The sequence below is a fragment of the Egretta garzetta genome, unplaced genomic scaffold, assembly GCF_000687185.1.
Source record: "Egretta garzetta isolate BGI_Z169 unplaced genomic scaffold, ASM68718v1 scaffold112, whole genome shotgun sequence".
NCBI classification, from domain to species: Eukaryota; Metazoa; Chordata; class Aves; order Pelecaniformes; family Ardeidae; genus Egretta; species Egretta garzetta.
This window is the reverse complement of record NW_009258884.1, coordinates 2,021,282-2,038,359: the sequence shown is the minus strand read 5'-3', so window position 1 is coordinate 2,038,359 and position 17,078 is coordinate 2,021,282. Positions and strand designations below refer to the sequence as shown.

General features: G+C 45.3%; 1 protein-coding gene across 9 annotated transcripts in view; it reads left to right on the top strand.

Annotated features, from left to right (window-relative positions):
• Positions 1 to 4,390: 4,390 nt before the first annotated feature.
• The window catches only part of VPS53 (VPS53 subunit of GARP complex), a 63,574-nt gene continuing 50,886 nt past the window's right edge, over positions 4,391 to 17,078 (top strand). For all 9 annotated transcript variants that reach the window (XM_035889502.1, XM_035889500.1, XM_035889499.1 and 6 more), the window contains exons 1-2: positions 4,391 to 4,457; positions 10,918 to 11,046. In XM_035889502.1, coding sequence (XP_035745395.1) covers positions 11,032 to 11,046 — 15 coding nt within the window. In that variant the 5' untranslated portion in view covers positions 4,391 to 4,457; positions 10,918 to 11,031. The remainder of the gene's footprint in view (positions 4,458 to 10,917; positions 11,047 to 17,078) is intronic.

Sequence of the window (17,078 nt, the reverse complement as noted above, 5' to 3'; positions counted from 1 at the left end):
GACCTGGGGGTACTGGTTGACAGCCGGCTGAATATGAGCCAGCAGTGTGCCCAGGTGGCCAGGAAGGCCAATGGCATCCTGGCCTGTATCAGGAATAGTGTGACCAGCAGGACAAGGGAAGTCATCGTGCCCCTGTACTCGGTGCTGGTGAGGCCGCACCTCGAATACTGTGTTCAGTTTTGGGCCCCTCACTACAAGAAGGATGTTGCATTGCTGGAGCATGTCCAGAGGAGAGCAACCAAGCTGGTGAGGGGTCTGGAGCACAAGTCATACGAGGAACGGCTGAGGGAACTGGGGTTGTTTAGTCTGGAGAAGAGGAGGCTGAGGGGAGACCTGATCGCCCTCTACAGCTACCTGAAAGGAGGCTGTAGTGAGGAGGGGGTCGGCCTCTTCTCCCTGGTAACAGATGATAGGACGAGGGGGAATGGTTTGAAGCTGCGCCAGGGCAGGTTTAGGTTAGATATTAGGAAAAACTTCTTCACTGAAAGGGTTGTCAGGCTCTGGAATGGGCTGCCCAGGGAGGTGGTAGAGTCCCCATCCTTGGAGGTATTAAAAAAAGAAGGATAGATGAGGTGCTTAGGGCCATGGTTTAGTGGTGGGATGGCAGGGCTAGGTTAAAGGTTGGACTCAATGATCTTAAAGGTCTTTTCCAACCAAAGCGATTCTATGATTCTATTCTATGATTCTATGACATTTTCATCAAGCACCAAATGTCTCTTCAAGGTAAAACACGTCTTTTAGAGGCGGTCTTGACTTGAGGTTTCAAGCAGTGGGTAGCCCACCCTATCCCTGGCTGGGTTATTTTAACAGGTAATAAGGTTGTAGGCAGATATTCACATCTTGAGCAAGGGGAGATGTTGAGGATGCCACTGCCTCCTGCCACTTCCTCACTGGCACGGCCCCACCCAGTCATCTTGTTCCCTTGAGTGTCCCTTAATCAGCTTTGGGCAAAACCTGCCAGGTTCTGGTTAAATGAGTGGGACTGGCTCAGCTGACTTCTGCCTGAAGCACGCAGAGTGGTGCTCCACCAAACGTGGGGTAGATGTTTCTGGTTAATGGGTGGTGGTAAAGACGAAGGAGTAGCAAGTTTAGCTGGTACAGCTGCTTGCCGTATTGATCTCTGTTGGCAGTTTGAGAGTGGAGTTCCTGACTAGCCTTTATTTTCCAACCTGCCCTTTGCTTCAGCTGCTCTTAATGCTTGCGGAGATTTGGGATTAATGGAACCTGCAGGAGTTGCAAGCCCAGACCAGGACAGGCTGGTCAGGATGCTGCAGCTGTGCTCTTATGATGGGCTAACATCAGAGCATCTTCCTCACTCAGGCATGGCCTCATGCATTTTTAACCACTGCCTGCTTCTCCTTGGCCACAGGAGCAGCTTTGGGAAAGCTGCTGAAGAGGCTTATTTCAGGGAGAAGTTGCTCTTGTTTGAATGATCTCAAAACTTGTGCTGCAAAATGTGTAAAATAGCGTAAGCGCTGCGTGTGCCCAGGTAACGCAGGTTTCTGTGATGGGTTTCAGTGAGCGGGGTGACGTGTGGAGGTGATGCTGCGGGGTGAGCTGCATGTTTGCTAGATGGGGTTTTGACCTGCAGCGCAGAACTGGTGGCTGTATAAATAGGGAACAAATATGGCAGCAGAGAAGGGAATGCAACGTATTTTGGTCTGTGGGGACAAAAAGTGAAGCCTGGCCAGCTGCCTTTGCATCGTTTGAGCTACTTCTGAGGAGAGATGAGATCTGTTTGCACCAAAGCTGCTCTTTTCCCTTTCCCGTGGGCAGGAAGAATCATTTGTCACATTCTGTTTCTCTCTTTTTTTTTCATGTGAAAGTAGCAAACCCAAGTCTCCAGAGAACCTTGTACAACCATTTCTTAATTCATTGTGTTTCCTATTACGCGGCTGTGAAAAGCAAATCCTGCGTCTCTCACCACGGGGCCTTGCAAAGCCCAGGCGAAGATAAGGGCAGTGCCTCGGTGTGTGTGTGTGGTCATTTCCAAACCACAGTAGAAGCATCAGAATGGTTTGGGATGCATAATTAATGGCTCGCATGTGTCAGGAATTCCTTGCCCATGATTGATTGTGCTGGGGCTGTACATGGATATTATCTGTGTTTATCCAGGCTGATAGCCACAGGAACTTTTGTAGGTCAGAGACTTCCAGAGCACGTAGTAGGGGGCAGGGGCCTGACCTCTCTTTGTGCACGCGTGTTAGAACGATGCTGCGAAACGCAACGGAAGTGGGTGCTGAAGTAATAACAGGTTATAGATACTGTGTGAAGTTACAGAAATCAACCATGATGTATTGCTGATTGTATTTGTCTTCCTCCCTCTCCTCAGGTATTTCCCAGCCAAGATCCACTGGACAGAGCAGATTTCAATGCTGTGGAGTATATTAATACTCTCTTTCCCACTGAGCAAGTAAGTGGTGCTTGCAGTATGCTTGGTACGAGGGGTAAGCTGATAGTAAGTGACTGAAGGAGTGTTTAAACCTTCACCCAAGCCTTTTCTTTTAAACAGTAGCACAGGTAGTAAGACTATAACTTCTTAAATTCGCATCTCGTGCAGCTCACTGTCTTACCGTAGTTTCTTTCCACCCAAAGTGCTCACTGCAGTAAAAGTCCTGCTTTGAACTGTAGAAATAAATTAGTTTTCTATATAGAGGTTTCTCACGCAGTAAATTTCATAACTTGCCATCTATTAATTGTTGGTAAATCCTCAGGGGTTTCAGCCAAGTAAGGCAGGTGTTGCCTGTGAAATGTCACTAGAGAGTCATGTTTGAAACTTGTTGTTTCTTTTGAGACTTAAAGGATGAGATTGCTGTGGGCTCATATCTGTACTTTGTCTTCCCCAAATCAGCCCCAGGGGCAGTTTTGGACTAAGCTATTGCAAAAGGGAGGTGTTTCTGCAGCTGAAGATTGGGTTGTGAGGCAGCTCCAACATTTACTGTGTTTAAGATCCTCTGCAGCACTGGCTTTTTTGGCTTTTGGCTGTTCCTCGTTAGTTTGCTGGTGGTGCTGGCTTGGCTTTTTCCCTTTGCCTCTAGTGGAGAGCTATTTCCCCTGCGATACCCCCACTACAGCGCCGGCAGCAGCCAGGCCTCCTCCACCCCATGTGCTGGGTGCCTGGGCTCTGCAGGAGGGTCTCTGCCCAGGGGAGGCCAAGGCTCTGTCCCCATTGCCCACTGGAGGTCACTGTCACCACAGTGTTTCGGGATCAGTTCTACTGAGGAGGCAGGGCTCAGGGCGCCCTGCTTGTTCAGGGCTGGGTGGGAAGAGGGGAGCCTCTGGGACCTGCTGAGCTGCACCCTGGCCTGCCCCATCTCTTGCTGCTCTTCATTATGTGACCTAAGGAGCAGCTAAGCTGCTGTGTGCCTAAGTTCCTCCATCTGCAAAACAAAGGCATTGCTCTCCTCTTTGTAAAGTGCCACGTGTGAGCAAGCATTAGGTGTCACAGCTGATGTGTATTGCAGTAAAAGGCTCCCCATTTCACTTCTCTTTTGGTTTTTTTTTTTTCATGTTGTAGTCTTTGGCAAACATCGATGAAGTTGTGAACAAAATCAGATTGAAAATAAGGTAAATGTTTCTCCATTTCATTGCGTCTCGGGTGGTGAGTAGTCTGGTTGTCACCGAGGCTTCATAAATATAGCCTTTGCACTACAGCTGATAGGAATTAATTTGCTTAAAAGGCTTGTATAGGGTCAGTCTCGAGCCCAATAGTGGGACAGAGACAAAAATTACTCCCTGTATTTATAATTCTTCTTTATACTTTGCCCCTATTGTACAGTACTGTCTTTCAGGTTATTTTAGCTGATGGGTTGCAAAGTAGAGCTTTGAAAAAACAGTGAATCAGTAAGTACCAAATTTTAGTATGGTCTGAAGGCTGAGAGAACAAACTACCCAGAACATTCAGTTGCTGAAGATTTATTCTGTTTGTGAGATCAAAATAGCAATTGTAAAACCTCTCATTTCTTACTTTTTTAAATTGTCATTATTGGTACTAAGAGTACAAAATAAATAGAAGCGTGCAGTAAATGCTTAAACTTTCTGTGCAGACTGGCATTACCAACCTGAAATGATTGAGACAGCACTTTAATATGTGGAAAGTGGAAGTGAAAACGGACAAGGGAAAACTGACAGTATTGCTTCAGGGAAGAGAAATGCAAGAAGCCCTGATTAAATTAGGAAATGGATTTTTATTTTGTGCCAGGAGTTTTAAATTATGTAAGATAGTGATGTCTTGTGGGAGGGAAAGCGAGTTTAGCATTGGTAGCACCAGCTTTTTTTTTTTTTTTTTTTTTTTTTTTTTAAAATCTGTTCTGTAGCTCTCAAGGTTCCCACAATCGTTTGGGTCAGGCACACAGAGAATGAGTTTGACATTATAGATTCTTTTCTGCAGGAGGTTGGATGACAACATTCGAACTGTAGTGAGGGGACAGACCAACGTGGGACAGGATGGCAGGCAGGTACGTGCATCTCATCTCTGGTAATGCCAAGGGTTCTCACCTTGCGATGCTAAATTGAGGAATGGCTCTGGCAGACAGAAACCTGCTCTTGTTGTTAGGGAGGTGTTTCTGCTGTCCCTTACGCTAATGACGGCGCGAGCTGCTCACTGCTCACAGCCTGCTTTCTGATCACCCTCCAAAGGGAATTGAATGGGAAATTGATTTAAAAATCAAAAGCAAAACCAGGAGGTTTGCAGTCATGCTGCTCTGAAGCTAATGATAAAATGAACAGGATTAAATCAGTACAAGCACATTTGCTACTGAGTAAGGATCAATAAAAGGATATTTAGCCTTTTAACTAGGTTGTTTGCTGAAGCATCCTGAGTTGCTAGTGACTAAGCCTGATGACTGGCTGCCAGTTCATCTTGCTTGTCTTATTCAGCCATCAGGTTTTCACTTGTCTTTTGCTTGACAGATGTGTTTGCTCAGAGTATGGTATTGAACAGCACGGCCATGGCTGCAGTGTTTGTGAACGCTTGAGCTTGGTCCACGTGTTATCTCGTTTTGAGGTGCACCCAGTGCTGCTGTATTTCCTGTGTCTGTTCTGGTTTAGACCAGGAACATTAACGTCTTGACTCGTCCATCATACTGCTTTCCTCATTGTCAACATTGACTCACCTTTTTAATACCAGATTTAAGACTAGGTTGCTGGGATGGGAGAGTCATCCCCTCACCAGCATGGCTGACTCTATTTTCCACTTCTTGCCATTGGTGTATCTTTCTAATCCTACCTCTGCCAGAGAGTCCATGGCCCTGAGTGAATTATTTAACTTCTCCATGCCTTCGTATTGCTTTCAAAAAATGTGAGATGCTTATGTCTCCAAGAAGAACTAGTGTTTGCATGGTTCCCTGAGTACTGCTATTAAACTGGGGATGTGCTTGGGATGTGGCATACGTAGGAGTGGTGCTGCCTGTAATCACTCTGCAGGGACGAGACAAGAAATCAACTGGGGAGTCAAGTACAGAAATTGAGGAGGGAGTGGAAACTAGTGCAGTACTTGGAGAGTTTGGGTATGATTGGAAAGCTGATGCTTTGTAGCCTTTTGGGCCCATTCGGGGTGACAAATTTAGAGATGACCACAAAAAAGTGGGATCAAGAAGAACTGTGGCTGAGAACTGCCCGAAGTGCCTCAGGACTTGCAGGTCCCAAGGATGAACATGGCGAGAGACGAACAAAAGCAGTGCTGTGGCCAGCTGTGCTTGCAGGATAACAAAAGTGGCACTGTGCTATGGAGATTCGGCAAACTTTGTTTAGAACTTTGCCTTATGTCTGTGCTTTCTCACTCCTTAATCCCTTTGAAGTTTTCCAAAGCATGTACAGATGGACTTGGACAGTATCCTGCTCTGAACTACTGGGAAGGCAGGTCTGTGGGTGCAGCCCTTCATTTAGTTTGGTTGCAAAGGAACCAATTATATTTCTGTCCAAGTAAAAACCTTCAAACATGCATGTGTATGTGGCGTGTCTGTGCAGGGCATCTTTCAAGTGACCTGGAGCTGCAGCTAATCACAAATATTCCTGTATTTAGCTGTGAATTTTCCCATTTTCCGTCACTTTGCTGCTTTGCAAGATAGAAGCAGACTTTAAGAGAGATGCCAGAGCTTGCAGTTGCACAGGCTGCATGGGCTAAGGCCAGACAGTCTCCCAGAAGCCTAACAGTCGTTTCTTCCTTTTAAGAGGTTGTAACAAATACTGAAACCATTCAATTATGGAAAGTGATAGTTCTCTGGTAAGAAAAATTGTTTGAATCTGAAATGCTCTGAGCTTTTTCTTTCTGTCTTTCTAATCCAAGTCCACCATTTCACGCTTGTACGTGCATTTTGGATGTGAATTGCTGGAACCAGACTGTTAAGAGTGGCAGGACCTGGCTGGGCCTCGAAGTTTAAAGCAGTAAAGGAGCGTCAGCAAGCTCAGGCCTTGCATGTCAGCGGGTTGGAGGGACCCGCAGCGAAAGAGGTCATCTTTGTTGAGGAATGCTTGAATTGCATTTCAGTTTGAGATGGAATTTTATATTTGTCTCCCCAGAATCAGACAGAGGAAAGCTAGAATAAACATTTACTGTTCCTGTCACCCCCTGCATTACTTTCTCTGGGTAGTTTATCCTGTGTGTTAGTGAGGCAGCCTTTTTCACATGACCACCCTGTTGATATCTGATTGTGGGGGCAAAAACCTTGCTTTTCAGCTTCAGCCCCCTGCTCCGGTGCTGAAAAGTGCCTTTGTTTTACCAGCATATTCTCAGTGGAATCAAGGACACTTAGAAATGTTCAGTTTTTATAGAGCAATAGGTTTGGCTTCTCCCGCTTGGAGAGGAAGGGTTTCGTTCTCCAATGTATAGTAAGAAATTGTTTTAAAACAACTGAAAGCCAGTGCCTTTGAGACAAGTCAGCACTCTGCTACGAAGGGAATCAGTGCTGCTGAAAGATGCTTTTTTCCTCATTTACCTTTTCTGGTAGTAGTTTGTAGTTTGGTCCCATAATAAAATCAGTTTCTTCTACTGATCTTCTATTCTTATTAAATTTGTAGGAAATTTGTATCCTCAAGACCAGTATTTCCCTGCAAAATTTGATAGAAGGATATACCTGGATAGATAGTGTCACCCTGTGAAGCCCAGTCTGAAGATTGTTACTGCATTTTGTAGTATTAACCACAACTGCAAACTGCCCTTGATTAATAAAGAAACAGTTGGCAACCAGCTTTTGCAATAGGTTTGAAACAAAGCTTAAAACCAGCCACAGTGAACAGTTTAATCTTCAGATGCCTTTTCCTATTTATAGCTTTCTTAACATATGAGATGTCTATAGCCTGTAACATGCAGTACTTGCAGCAGACTAGCTTTTGACAAAGCCATTCCTGTCTTTTGAGATATTTCCATCCCTCGACACACTGAAAAGAACGATGCAATCCATCCTGTCCTTGAAAGTGCGTGCTGTAAATAAAAATGCATATGAACTCTGATGTTCCAACTGCTTGAATTTCAGTGGGAACTCAGGATCTTGTGTATTTATTTCAAGTTTGGGCCGGGAAGGTGTTTTGCAAAAGCCTCTTTTCTTTGGTGTCATTCTCTCCTAACAACTCACCATGCAATCTGTAATCAGCATTTGCCAGAATGGCCTGACTATGTGCTATTGGAGCTAGAGGAGCCATTCTTGTCTGGAGAGTAAATAATGGTTTTCATAAACATCCTTTCAATCTTTGACTTCCTTCCAAAGGAAACATAAACCTCAGATGCAGTGGTAGAAGGAAAAAAAAGTTCTTAAGTCCAAACAAGCCAGGAGGGGTTTCCCTGCTGAGCCCCCGCTCGCAGGGTTAGCCGTGCCCTGCCTGCCTCGGGCTTGCGTGGGGAGGCAGAGCTGTGCACGTGAGTGGTTGCCATCCCTGCTGCCCTCTCAGGCGAGGGAGCACCGTGTGCCGTGGGTGCAGAAGCTGATTCAGGAAGCTCATCTTTTGGCTTTTCCATCTCCCGACAGCCTTAACTGCCAAACAGGGGGGTGGGAATCTCCTGTAGGCTGTTGGTTCAAGTGCTGCACAAATCACTGGGACCTGCCATCAACCTATCTAATCTCTTTTTTTGGTAGCATGTTTGAAACCCGGTGGCACCAGGCAGGTTCCTAGAAGCCAAACTGAGTGATATTTAGCCTTTTACAGCTTGCTTTCTCTTTGGGGAAGGGGTCATTTAGCAACTGAGCCCAGCAAAGCAGCTTTCCCTCTTGTGTGGAGGAGCAGTGCTTTGCTGAGCCTTGTTGCAAGCTGCACCTTTGCAGCCGTCCAGGAGAGGGGAGCCCAGCCTTGGTTTTGAGACCAGGGTAACGTTTTCATGATCATTGATGGTGAGGGAGTGCTGCCAGCGGGAACGTGTCTGAATAGTGCTGCATGTTATTCTCCCAGTTAAGAGCAATCTAAACCCCAGTCAGATCCAGTGGGGAATATGCAGTGTGCAGTTATGGGAATGTGCTCTCCCCGCTCCTTAAGGAAAGGGAGACCTTAGGGATAGCAAGTTCAAAATCCTAATTGCAGATCCAGCCACGGTACTCGCTGTGATCGAGTCTCCTGTCCCGTCTGGCTGGTAATGTGGCAGTGGTAATGATGGGGCTGACACTTCTGTGCTCCACCTGGGTGCTGAGATGATTGAGCACGTCTTTGAGGCGAATTGTAGGTATGAGAAGGATGTAAGAGTAGCTTTTTATAGTCAGTCTTTAACTTTTAAACTGTTTCCCAAATAGCCTTGATCACATGCACATGTTCATATAAAATAGTACTTAGGTGTCTGAAAAAGCAGATTCTAAATCTAAAAATAAAGTTGATCAAATAGATGTGGCCCCAAAAGAGTTATTTAAGCAGCTCTAAAGACAGGAATGCTCCCTTCTCCACAAAGTGTAACGTTTCCCAGTTCAAAGCATCTGCCTTTTTGAAATTTTGCCCTAGAATTTCCTCCAAATGCAAAAGCCTTAAAATAGTCTGGCTCATTTGGCTTCCCCTTCCTGGTGCAATATTTCAGTAAAATCTGTAGACAATACCATGAACTGCAGAAATTATCTCACTAATGATCCTTTTATGGGAGGAAACAACAGTCGCGGGTGGAACATTCCTCTGCAGGGCGTAACAAAATTTTCCTTGGGAGTCCCAGACTTGGGCTATTTCGGATGCCTTGGGAGAGGCTGGGAATGCAGGAGCTGCTGTGGTTCAGTTGTAACAAAATGCAGTTCAAGCTGCGCCTGCGCTTTCTGGGGAGCCAGTGCTGTCTGATTTTTCCTCTGTAAGGTTTTTCTCAGAGCTGCTGCTGAACTGGAGTCTGGGCTGACCTTGCTAAGAGCTGCAGTTCAGTTGTGGCATAATTTCCTCTCTGCCCTAGGGTACAGTATAAAAAGTTCCCATAGATTTTTCCACTGAGCGTTTAACACACTCCGTACGTTTTTATTTGTCACTCTTCAGTTGTGTTTACTGCTAAACCTTCTGCGTGGACTGGCTGTAATTTTTTTGACAGTTGCTGACATGCCTTTACTTGTTGTTTGGCTGAAGCTGCTTCACCTATCAGGCTTTTGTCCTTGTGATAACGTAGCCTCTGCGTTTGCAGTCTAGTTTAACCCTTGACAGTGTCTGTGCAACCAGGACGTGGGTGCCTGCGTCGGTAAAGGTGAGGCAGCTTTGTACAAAATCGATTTCCGAAGGAATCAAGAATTCAAGAGGAAGCCCAAGAGTTGTGGCTTTATAATTTGAATCTTAAAAAAAAAAAAAAAAAAATATTTTTCTGCTATCTCTGGTCCATCTTTCCCTTCCCACCCTGTGCACACACGTGCATAAAGTGAATGACTGAAATTGAATCAGTACAGACTGTGTTTTAAAGAAAAGATTGATTTATCGCTTAGGATCTCATACTATATTAGGGTCTGGCTCAATTAGTGCTACAACAAAGTTAAGTGTTAACAAGAAGAGAAGAGGGATGTTTTCTGGGCTGGGAAAAGCCTTGCATGTTTCTCATGGCTGAAGATACTGGTTGATAACTTGGATTGCTTTGGTTGGCTCCTGCTTCTTTGCTCCGTGAGAACAGTAATGTATTTTTTTTTTTCATAACTGCAGCAGTGCAAGAAAAGAGATGGCAGCTGCTGTGGTTAAAGAATACAAATATATTCTTGCTGCCCAGCCTGAACCCAGCACAGCAGTAGACAGTTCAATTAGCCATCCCATCCTTTGGTAACCAGTGCTGTCTTTTCTCCTTGCATGTAAAAATAAACATCTCGGCTCTGCAGCTGTGGGGACGCTCAGACTCCCTGCCCTGCCCTGCCCTGTGTGTGTGCTGCAGTCTCTGGCATCATTTAAGCTTGTGGAAGGAGGAGGATGTGTCTGGCGTAGAAAAATGCCCACAGGTTATTGGGTTTGACAAGGTCATAGATGGAAGTATGTGAAATATTTTTTTTTTTCTTCTTTAAATAGAGATCAGGAAACCCTTTGCAGAATCAATATAGGGAGGAAGAAAGAGATGAAGATGGACAGTGAGCAGAAGAGAGTGATGCAGGTGCCGCATGTGGCGGAGGGGAGTATGGTAGTCCCCTGCTGATGGGGTCATCCCAGCTACTGGCTCCCTTACAAAGGGGTGTCCTGAGCCACCGGGCAGCTGGCGGATGGTGGCACTGGAGTCAGCAGCCTGTCCCTTCCTCAGCTCTGCGAGTGCTGGGTTACAGGCAGGGTCAGCCTGGCTGGTGATATTGTGCACTGTTTGCATAAGCGTGCTTAATAAGCAGCTCTGTTGCTTCAGCCTCTCCTCTTACCTCTGCCTGTTTGTGTGGAGGTGGCTTTTTTGACTGCAGGTTATATTTCACGCTGAGCTAAGGTAGCTGGTGCTTTCACATCTCCTACCGTAGGCACTTTTCTTTCTTTTTTTTTTTTTTTTTTTTTTTTTAATCTATTTAAATATATGCTCACTTCCAGACATCAAATTGCACGCTGCTTCCTTGGCTGCAGTGCCCAGGTTTGGCTCACGTGGTTGATGTGCCTCTGCTGCTGGGACAGCACTGCCTGCCTTTGCCTGAGCCTTAAGAGCAGATGAGGAAAATCACCGTAAGCTCTTAATAACTAATTAAGCCTAAGTCTATAAAATATTTAGGGGCTTTTTTGTGTCACAGTCCCTGACGTTGTAGGCATCATCTTTCAATTATATTCATTCTCTCCTGCATGGCTAAGCTTTATTTCCTGTTTTTTTAATGAATGGGTCATTATTCTGAAATATGAACAGACTAGTGTTAGATTTCAGTACGTTTTAAGATGGTGAATGGACGAGGGTTAAATATTGTCTCCTAAGCTGTGTAATTTTATATATTTAAAAAAAAAAAGGTCATGCCACAGATTCTGTAAGACTCCAGTCGCGTGATTAAAGTCCCATAATATTCTTTTGTAACCGATGAATAATAAACAGAAGTTGAGCTGCCAACATAAATCAAAAGTGAGTTACATTTAGAGTCATTTCCCTAGTGAATTATGACAGTTGGACAATGTCCTTCCCATCTAGGAGACACAGTGAGCTTTTTCTAGCCTAGAACATGTTTATTGAAAAGGTTTCAGGTGAATGGCACGGCAAGAAGAAATAGTGCTGTTTATTATCCTTCTGGCTGCCGGCCATGAAAACTGGCATCTGCAACTGTATGAAGAGGTCAGGCATAACTTTTGCCATCTGCTGCAAAGCCTGGTTCAAGGCAGAAGCGAGTCTGAGCTTGACCTTGCCTTGCGCTTCTGTATGGAAAGGCGGTGGGTGCACCCTGTTGCCAACCTGCAGCCCGAGGCTGGAAACGAGGTCGCATTTTGTGCTGGCAGAAGTCAACGCTTTCTTGCTGGTGGCGTTGAAGGCAGTGCAAGTTGCAAAATAAGACTGGGCTGTTCCACAGCCAGTGCTGTTTGGTTTTGATGCCAGCAAAGTGAGAAGCCCAGCCTGAAAATAGAAATCCTGACAACAGGCAGGAGATCTCATCTTGCTGTGGATTTTTTTTTTTTCCTTTCTTTCTCTCTCTTTTTTTTTTTTTTTTTGTTCTCTCACATTTTTGCTGTGTAGTAATGTTTATTCCAGCTGTGTTGCTTCCGGGCTTACGGCAGGTGAATTTTCAGTGTTTCCACTTAGAAATCCCTACTTGTAGGGTTCATGGTGTGATTGTCCATTCCTGTATTTTGCCTCGAAGGTCTCAAGCATCACAAATTCATCCTGCAAAATCTGATGCAACTCAAGTGGTTGCTAAACTTACCCCCGTGTAAGTCAAGGGTGGCTCTGATATTGCAGATATGACCAAAATACTGCTTGCAGTATGCAAACTCGTCAGCAGAAAAATCAACTCGGTCATTTATGGACTTCCTAGGCAAATTTAGTGTGTGGCACTCCCAGCCAACAAACCCAGGCATCTGGGTGCTGGTGTGGAGGGTGAGCGAAGGAGCGGGTGAGCGTCACTGCCCCCAAGGGCAGTCGGTTTTTCGGCGCTGGAGGAGAGGCCCTGCACGCCGAGGTGTATCACGGGTGCAGGGAGGTGCAGTAAACAGAAATTATGGGAAGGGCAGGGACTCACAGCTTGGCTATTCTGAAATAAAGAAGGGCGATAGGGAAATAACAGGTGTCTGCATGGGGGAGTTTTTCCTGCATAATAATAGTGTTTAAGATGTTGAGCAGGGCTGGGCGCTGGGAAGGCTGTGGCCGTTCACCTGCTGACGTAGAGCCGGGTGGCGAAGCTGTAGTAACCCACCGTGAGGTCAGAGCGTGATGAAGCTAAAGGCTTTGCTAGGGAGTTGTGCAACTCGCAGCATTAACGTTTAATAGCCATGCCACCCTGGTGCAAATCAGATGCATGACTGTAAAAACTTGTGTAAAACTGCTCACTGGAGCAAGACCACTAAAATCACTGTAACTTATGGCACGTCACCTTTCTTCATGGTGCAGGCACCAGTGCGCAGGGCCGGGCGATGCAGTAAAACCCAGGAGCTCAGCAGGGTGTGGGACTGGCACAGGAGTGCGGTTTGGGAGTTAAGCTGCAAGGGTTCAACCAGCAAACCTGGACAGGACAAGGGGCAATGGGCACAAACTGAACCATAAGAGGTCTCAGTTGAATATGAGGAAAAACTTCTTGACTTTGAGGGTGACAGAGCACTGGAACAGGCTGCCCAGGGGGGCTGTGGAGTCTCCTTCTCTGGAGATATTCAAAGCCCACCTGGACAAAGTCCTGTGTAACATGCTCTAGGAGAACCTGCTTTAGCAGGGGGGTTGGACTGGGTGATCTCCCGAGGTCCCTTCCAACCCTTGCCATTCTGTGATTCTGTGAAATCGCCTCTCGCTTCACCCTCTGTGTCTGTCAGTGTTTGTGCAGCCATTCAGAACATGAGGTTTGATTTCTAAGCGTGATTTGGGGGGGTTAAGTGAAGGGGCAATAGTAGCAATTTTAAGCTTGGTGCAGCTTTGGACATAATCTGCTTTGTTGATTTAAAGTGTCCTGTGCAGCCTTAGGGGTTAGGACTGGAGCTGATGATCGAAAACTCTATTCTTTAGTGACAATTGTAGTAGCTATGTAGTATTTGATGAACTCCTAGGGTAGAAATCGCTAAAATCAAACCCAAGCGTGAGTAGCCCTTCAGGTTTGTCTGCTCGGGGAAATCAGCTGGCACAGCCGCGGTGCAATGTCGCCCTGCTCCGACAGGCAAGCCCTCTCAGCTTCAGCTGCAGTGGTTTATCCCTAGCTGTAAAACCTAAGAGTTTTCTCTAAAATGGAATCAGACTGAGAATCAAAGCGTATTTCCACCCTTTCTCAATCTGGAGGGACTCATTTGTATGAGGTTTTAGCGGCAGAAATTGTTAGGCTGGTCACAGCGTGCAAGGGTTTCTTTGAAATCTCTGCAGCTGAGACTCCTTGGAGAATTGGGGATGGGAGCTTATTTTTAGTCATGGTCCAGCTTTTCATTGATCTGGGTTGTAAGTGTGGCAGCAAATGAAAGAAGCGTTAACGCTCTCTATTCAAGAGTGGGGACTGATCCAGGAGTATTAAATTCTCAGCATCCTGACCACAGCCCAATTTGTAACATTAAAAATACATTTGGATGCTGTGAATTTGGCAGATGTGTCGAGTGTCTATAAAATACTTAGGAGAAGGCAGCTTTCTGATGTGAGCAATAACATCCAGTTGAAATATATATCGGCTAGAATCAAATAAAACTAGCACATTTCTAGCACACCACCAGTGTGCATATGGAAACTATCGAGGTATTTTAACCATTACTGGGGACAGAACAGTGTTAGTTCAGTTAGTCCCCAAGCTCAGGGTTTCGCAAGCTCAGGGTTTCCCAAGCAAGCAAACTTCCTCTGAAAATTTGCTTTTTCCCCAGGTAAGCAATATTTTGTAGTAGCACACGGGCCTCCCTTAATTCCTGTTTTCCTATTTCCTAGTACTTCAGTGTTTTGCTTGCATGGGATTCCTGATAGGATGAATGAAGAGGTATTTGGAAATCAATGCACCCACTAACGAGACACGACTGCCTGGTGGGAGTGATGTGACCGGTCCCTGCCTAGGCTGGGAGGGGAAGGAGGGAGGCTCTGTCCGTCTGCCCCGGCTGTGGGGATTCAGAGAGACCGGCTGTAATTCACTGAATTGGGTTTTTGGCTTGAGTATTGCTGCTAGTCCTGTTCTTGTGTGCGTTAATGTCAAGCTGGTACTGTAAATCGCTGGAACATAATCTTTTACAGGATGCATCGCTTCAAAATCTAATGAATTAGATGTGGTCTTGTCCTGCCCGCTTTGGGTTATTTTCTTTCTTCCTTTTGCTGCTTGGAAGATCTCATGTAAAAAGGTGACACAAGTGATGATGTGCAGGCTGACCTTGGAAGCTGCTTGGGATAATGCCAAGTAAAGCTATTTTTTAGGCAGTCTTTTTCGTAGTGATTCATGTTTTAACTCTGTTCCCTTGTTTTATACTGGTGTGTTTGGACTCTTTTTCCTGTTGCATCGCAAGGTGAAGAAGGTTGATGAGCTGTAGCTGATTCATGTATTGCTTTTTTCTCTCCAGCTTTGGAGAATTTGATGAAAACCCGTGTAGCTCGCTGTCTGCCCAGCTTACCTGGGGTCTGCCTGTGCGCTACGGAGTTGGCTCTTCCAGCTCCTGCGTGTGGCTTCTCAGTCTCCTGCATTTCATCTCTGCTGTTAACGCAAGAACAGGGGAGCTTCCACTGCATAAATACAAGCTGGCTGAGAAAGGGCTAAAAACTCATCATGCTCCTAAACTGGAAGATCGCCCTGTGTGTTCTGCACCAAGAACTGTGTTTTGGGTCCCTGCTTCTGCGGGTGCTGGGGCTGTACCTCCCCTGGTGCTACTCATGGAGCCGGGCAGTGTCCCGCAGAGGTCCCCTTGCCGTCACCCCCTTGCCATTGCCCGCTTCCCTCCTGCAGCCGGGACGTGCTCCTGAACCCGCGCCGGGACGGAGGAGCAGACGCTTCACTGCAGGAGGAGGGAAGTGATACGTAGCCAAAGCCCGTCGTGCGTTGAGCGCTCTGTCTGGAGTCTCTCTGTTGCTGATCCTGCCCTCTTTGCTAAATTTACTGTTGTCAGAGCAGCTGGGGTACCCCGGGGGCAAACATTGAGGAAAAAGCCTCTAAGTAGCCGTGGCCGCTGCTCAGACACTGCTGACCGATGGCTCTGCCTCTCGGGCAGTTGAGCCCTATCCGTGCCGTATTTCTCAGCTGGTGCCTGATATTCAGGGATCTCGCAGGTTGCATAAAGTTTAATAAATAATGCTGATGGGTTAATTGTAGCTTGCAGGCTCAGCTGTTGATTAGAGTCATATGGTGTTTTTCCAGTACATCGCAACCTTAATTTCAACATCCTTGTTTCATATAACCGCAACAGATTATGTATCCGGTCTCTCTTTATTTGTGATCCTCTGCCCCTGCAATGAACTGCTGTTGTAGGAAAGGGAACACAATAACTTAACTTTTGTATGCTGGGGTGTGTGTGCCTACATTTACATGTTTCCCCATTGCACTGATGAGGAAACCACTAAATTAGTAATGCAAGGTGAACCCTGCGTCAAGCCACAGATGTGAGATCGCTGGATGTCGTTCATCATGCAAACCAGTTATGCTGGAATAAGAGCGATTCCTATTCTCTTGATATTGTCTTGGGTTTAGAACTTCTGTCCAAGATAAACCCGCGATTAATAATGTAACAAAAGCAGTAAGAAAATGCTTTTAAAACTCATCATTCGCTGTCTTAATGGGAGCAGAGTGTGAAGGGAAGTGCATTCTCTCCAACACAGAGTGTAGCCTTTAAGATGGCTGTGGTTTCCCCTCTGCTCTTTTACAGGTGAAAAAATAATCGTTATATACATTAATAAACTTCTATATTACACTGGAACGATTAGACCTACTTTTATGCCCTAGATGTCAGTTTCTAATCTCTTACCAATAAACAGGATTTATCAAATATGAGGTGTTTTCTTAAAATCGATGTCTGTATTTCACTGAGGTTGCCCTTTGCTTTACTCTGTCTTTACAGTGACCAGGAAGGCGGTGTTTTTCCATTATTAATTTTATTTATTTCCTTTCTCTACATGCAACATTTTACTTTCAGGTGCTGCCGTTGGAATGTTACAGCCAAAAAGGTTTCATGGGTTTCTTTAAGAACCGTAAGAAAGTTTAATTGTAGGCTTTCTGCAAGAAGTAACACCTTTAATTTGGTTCTGAACTTCCCATTGGATCTACCTGACATTTAAGTCCTCCTGACTTAAAAATGAGATTTTCACACAGTGTTACTCTCAGCAAATCTTACATATGTTTGAATAAATGTTTTCATCTCTAAATGTAAATTATGTAAAAAAACAAGCACGTTGATGAATTAGTGTGTTCTGGCTCAAATAAGGAATATGCAGTTCTTTTTCAGGAGAGTAGCTAAAGATTTATGTCATCATGGCTAAGCAAATATTTGGAAGCAAGTTTTAAGAAATGAAAGGAGTGGTTTTGAGCAATTCTGGTTTGCTCAATCTGTTAAGGTTGCTGTTGAGTTCTCTGTGTGTCTTTTTTTTTTTTTTTTTTTTTTTTTTTTTTTTAAATTTTTGAAAAAATCTCCCTCTGTCTCCC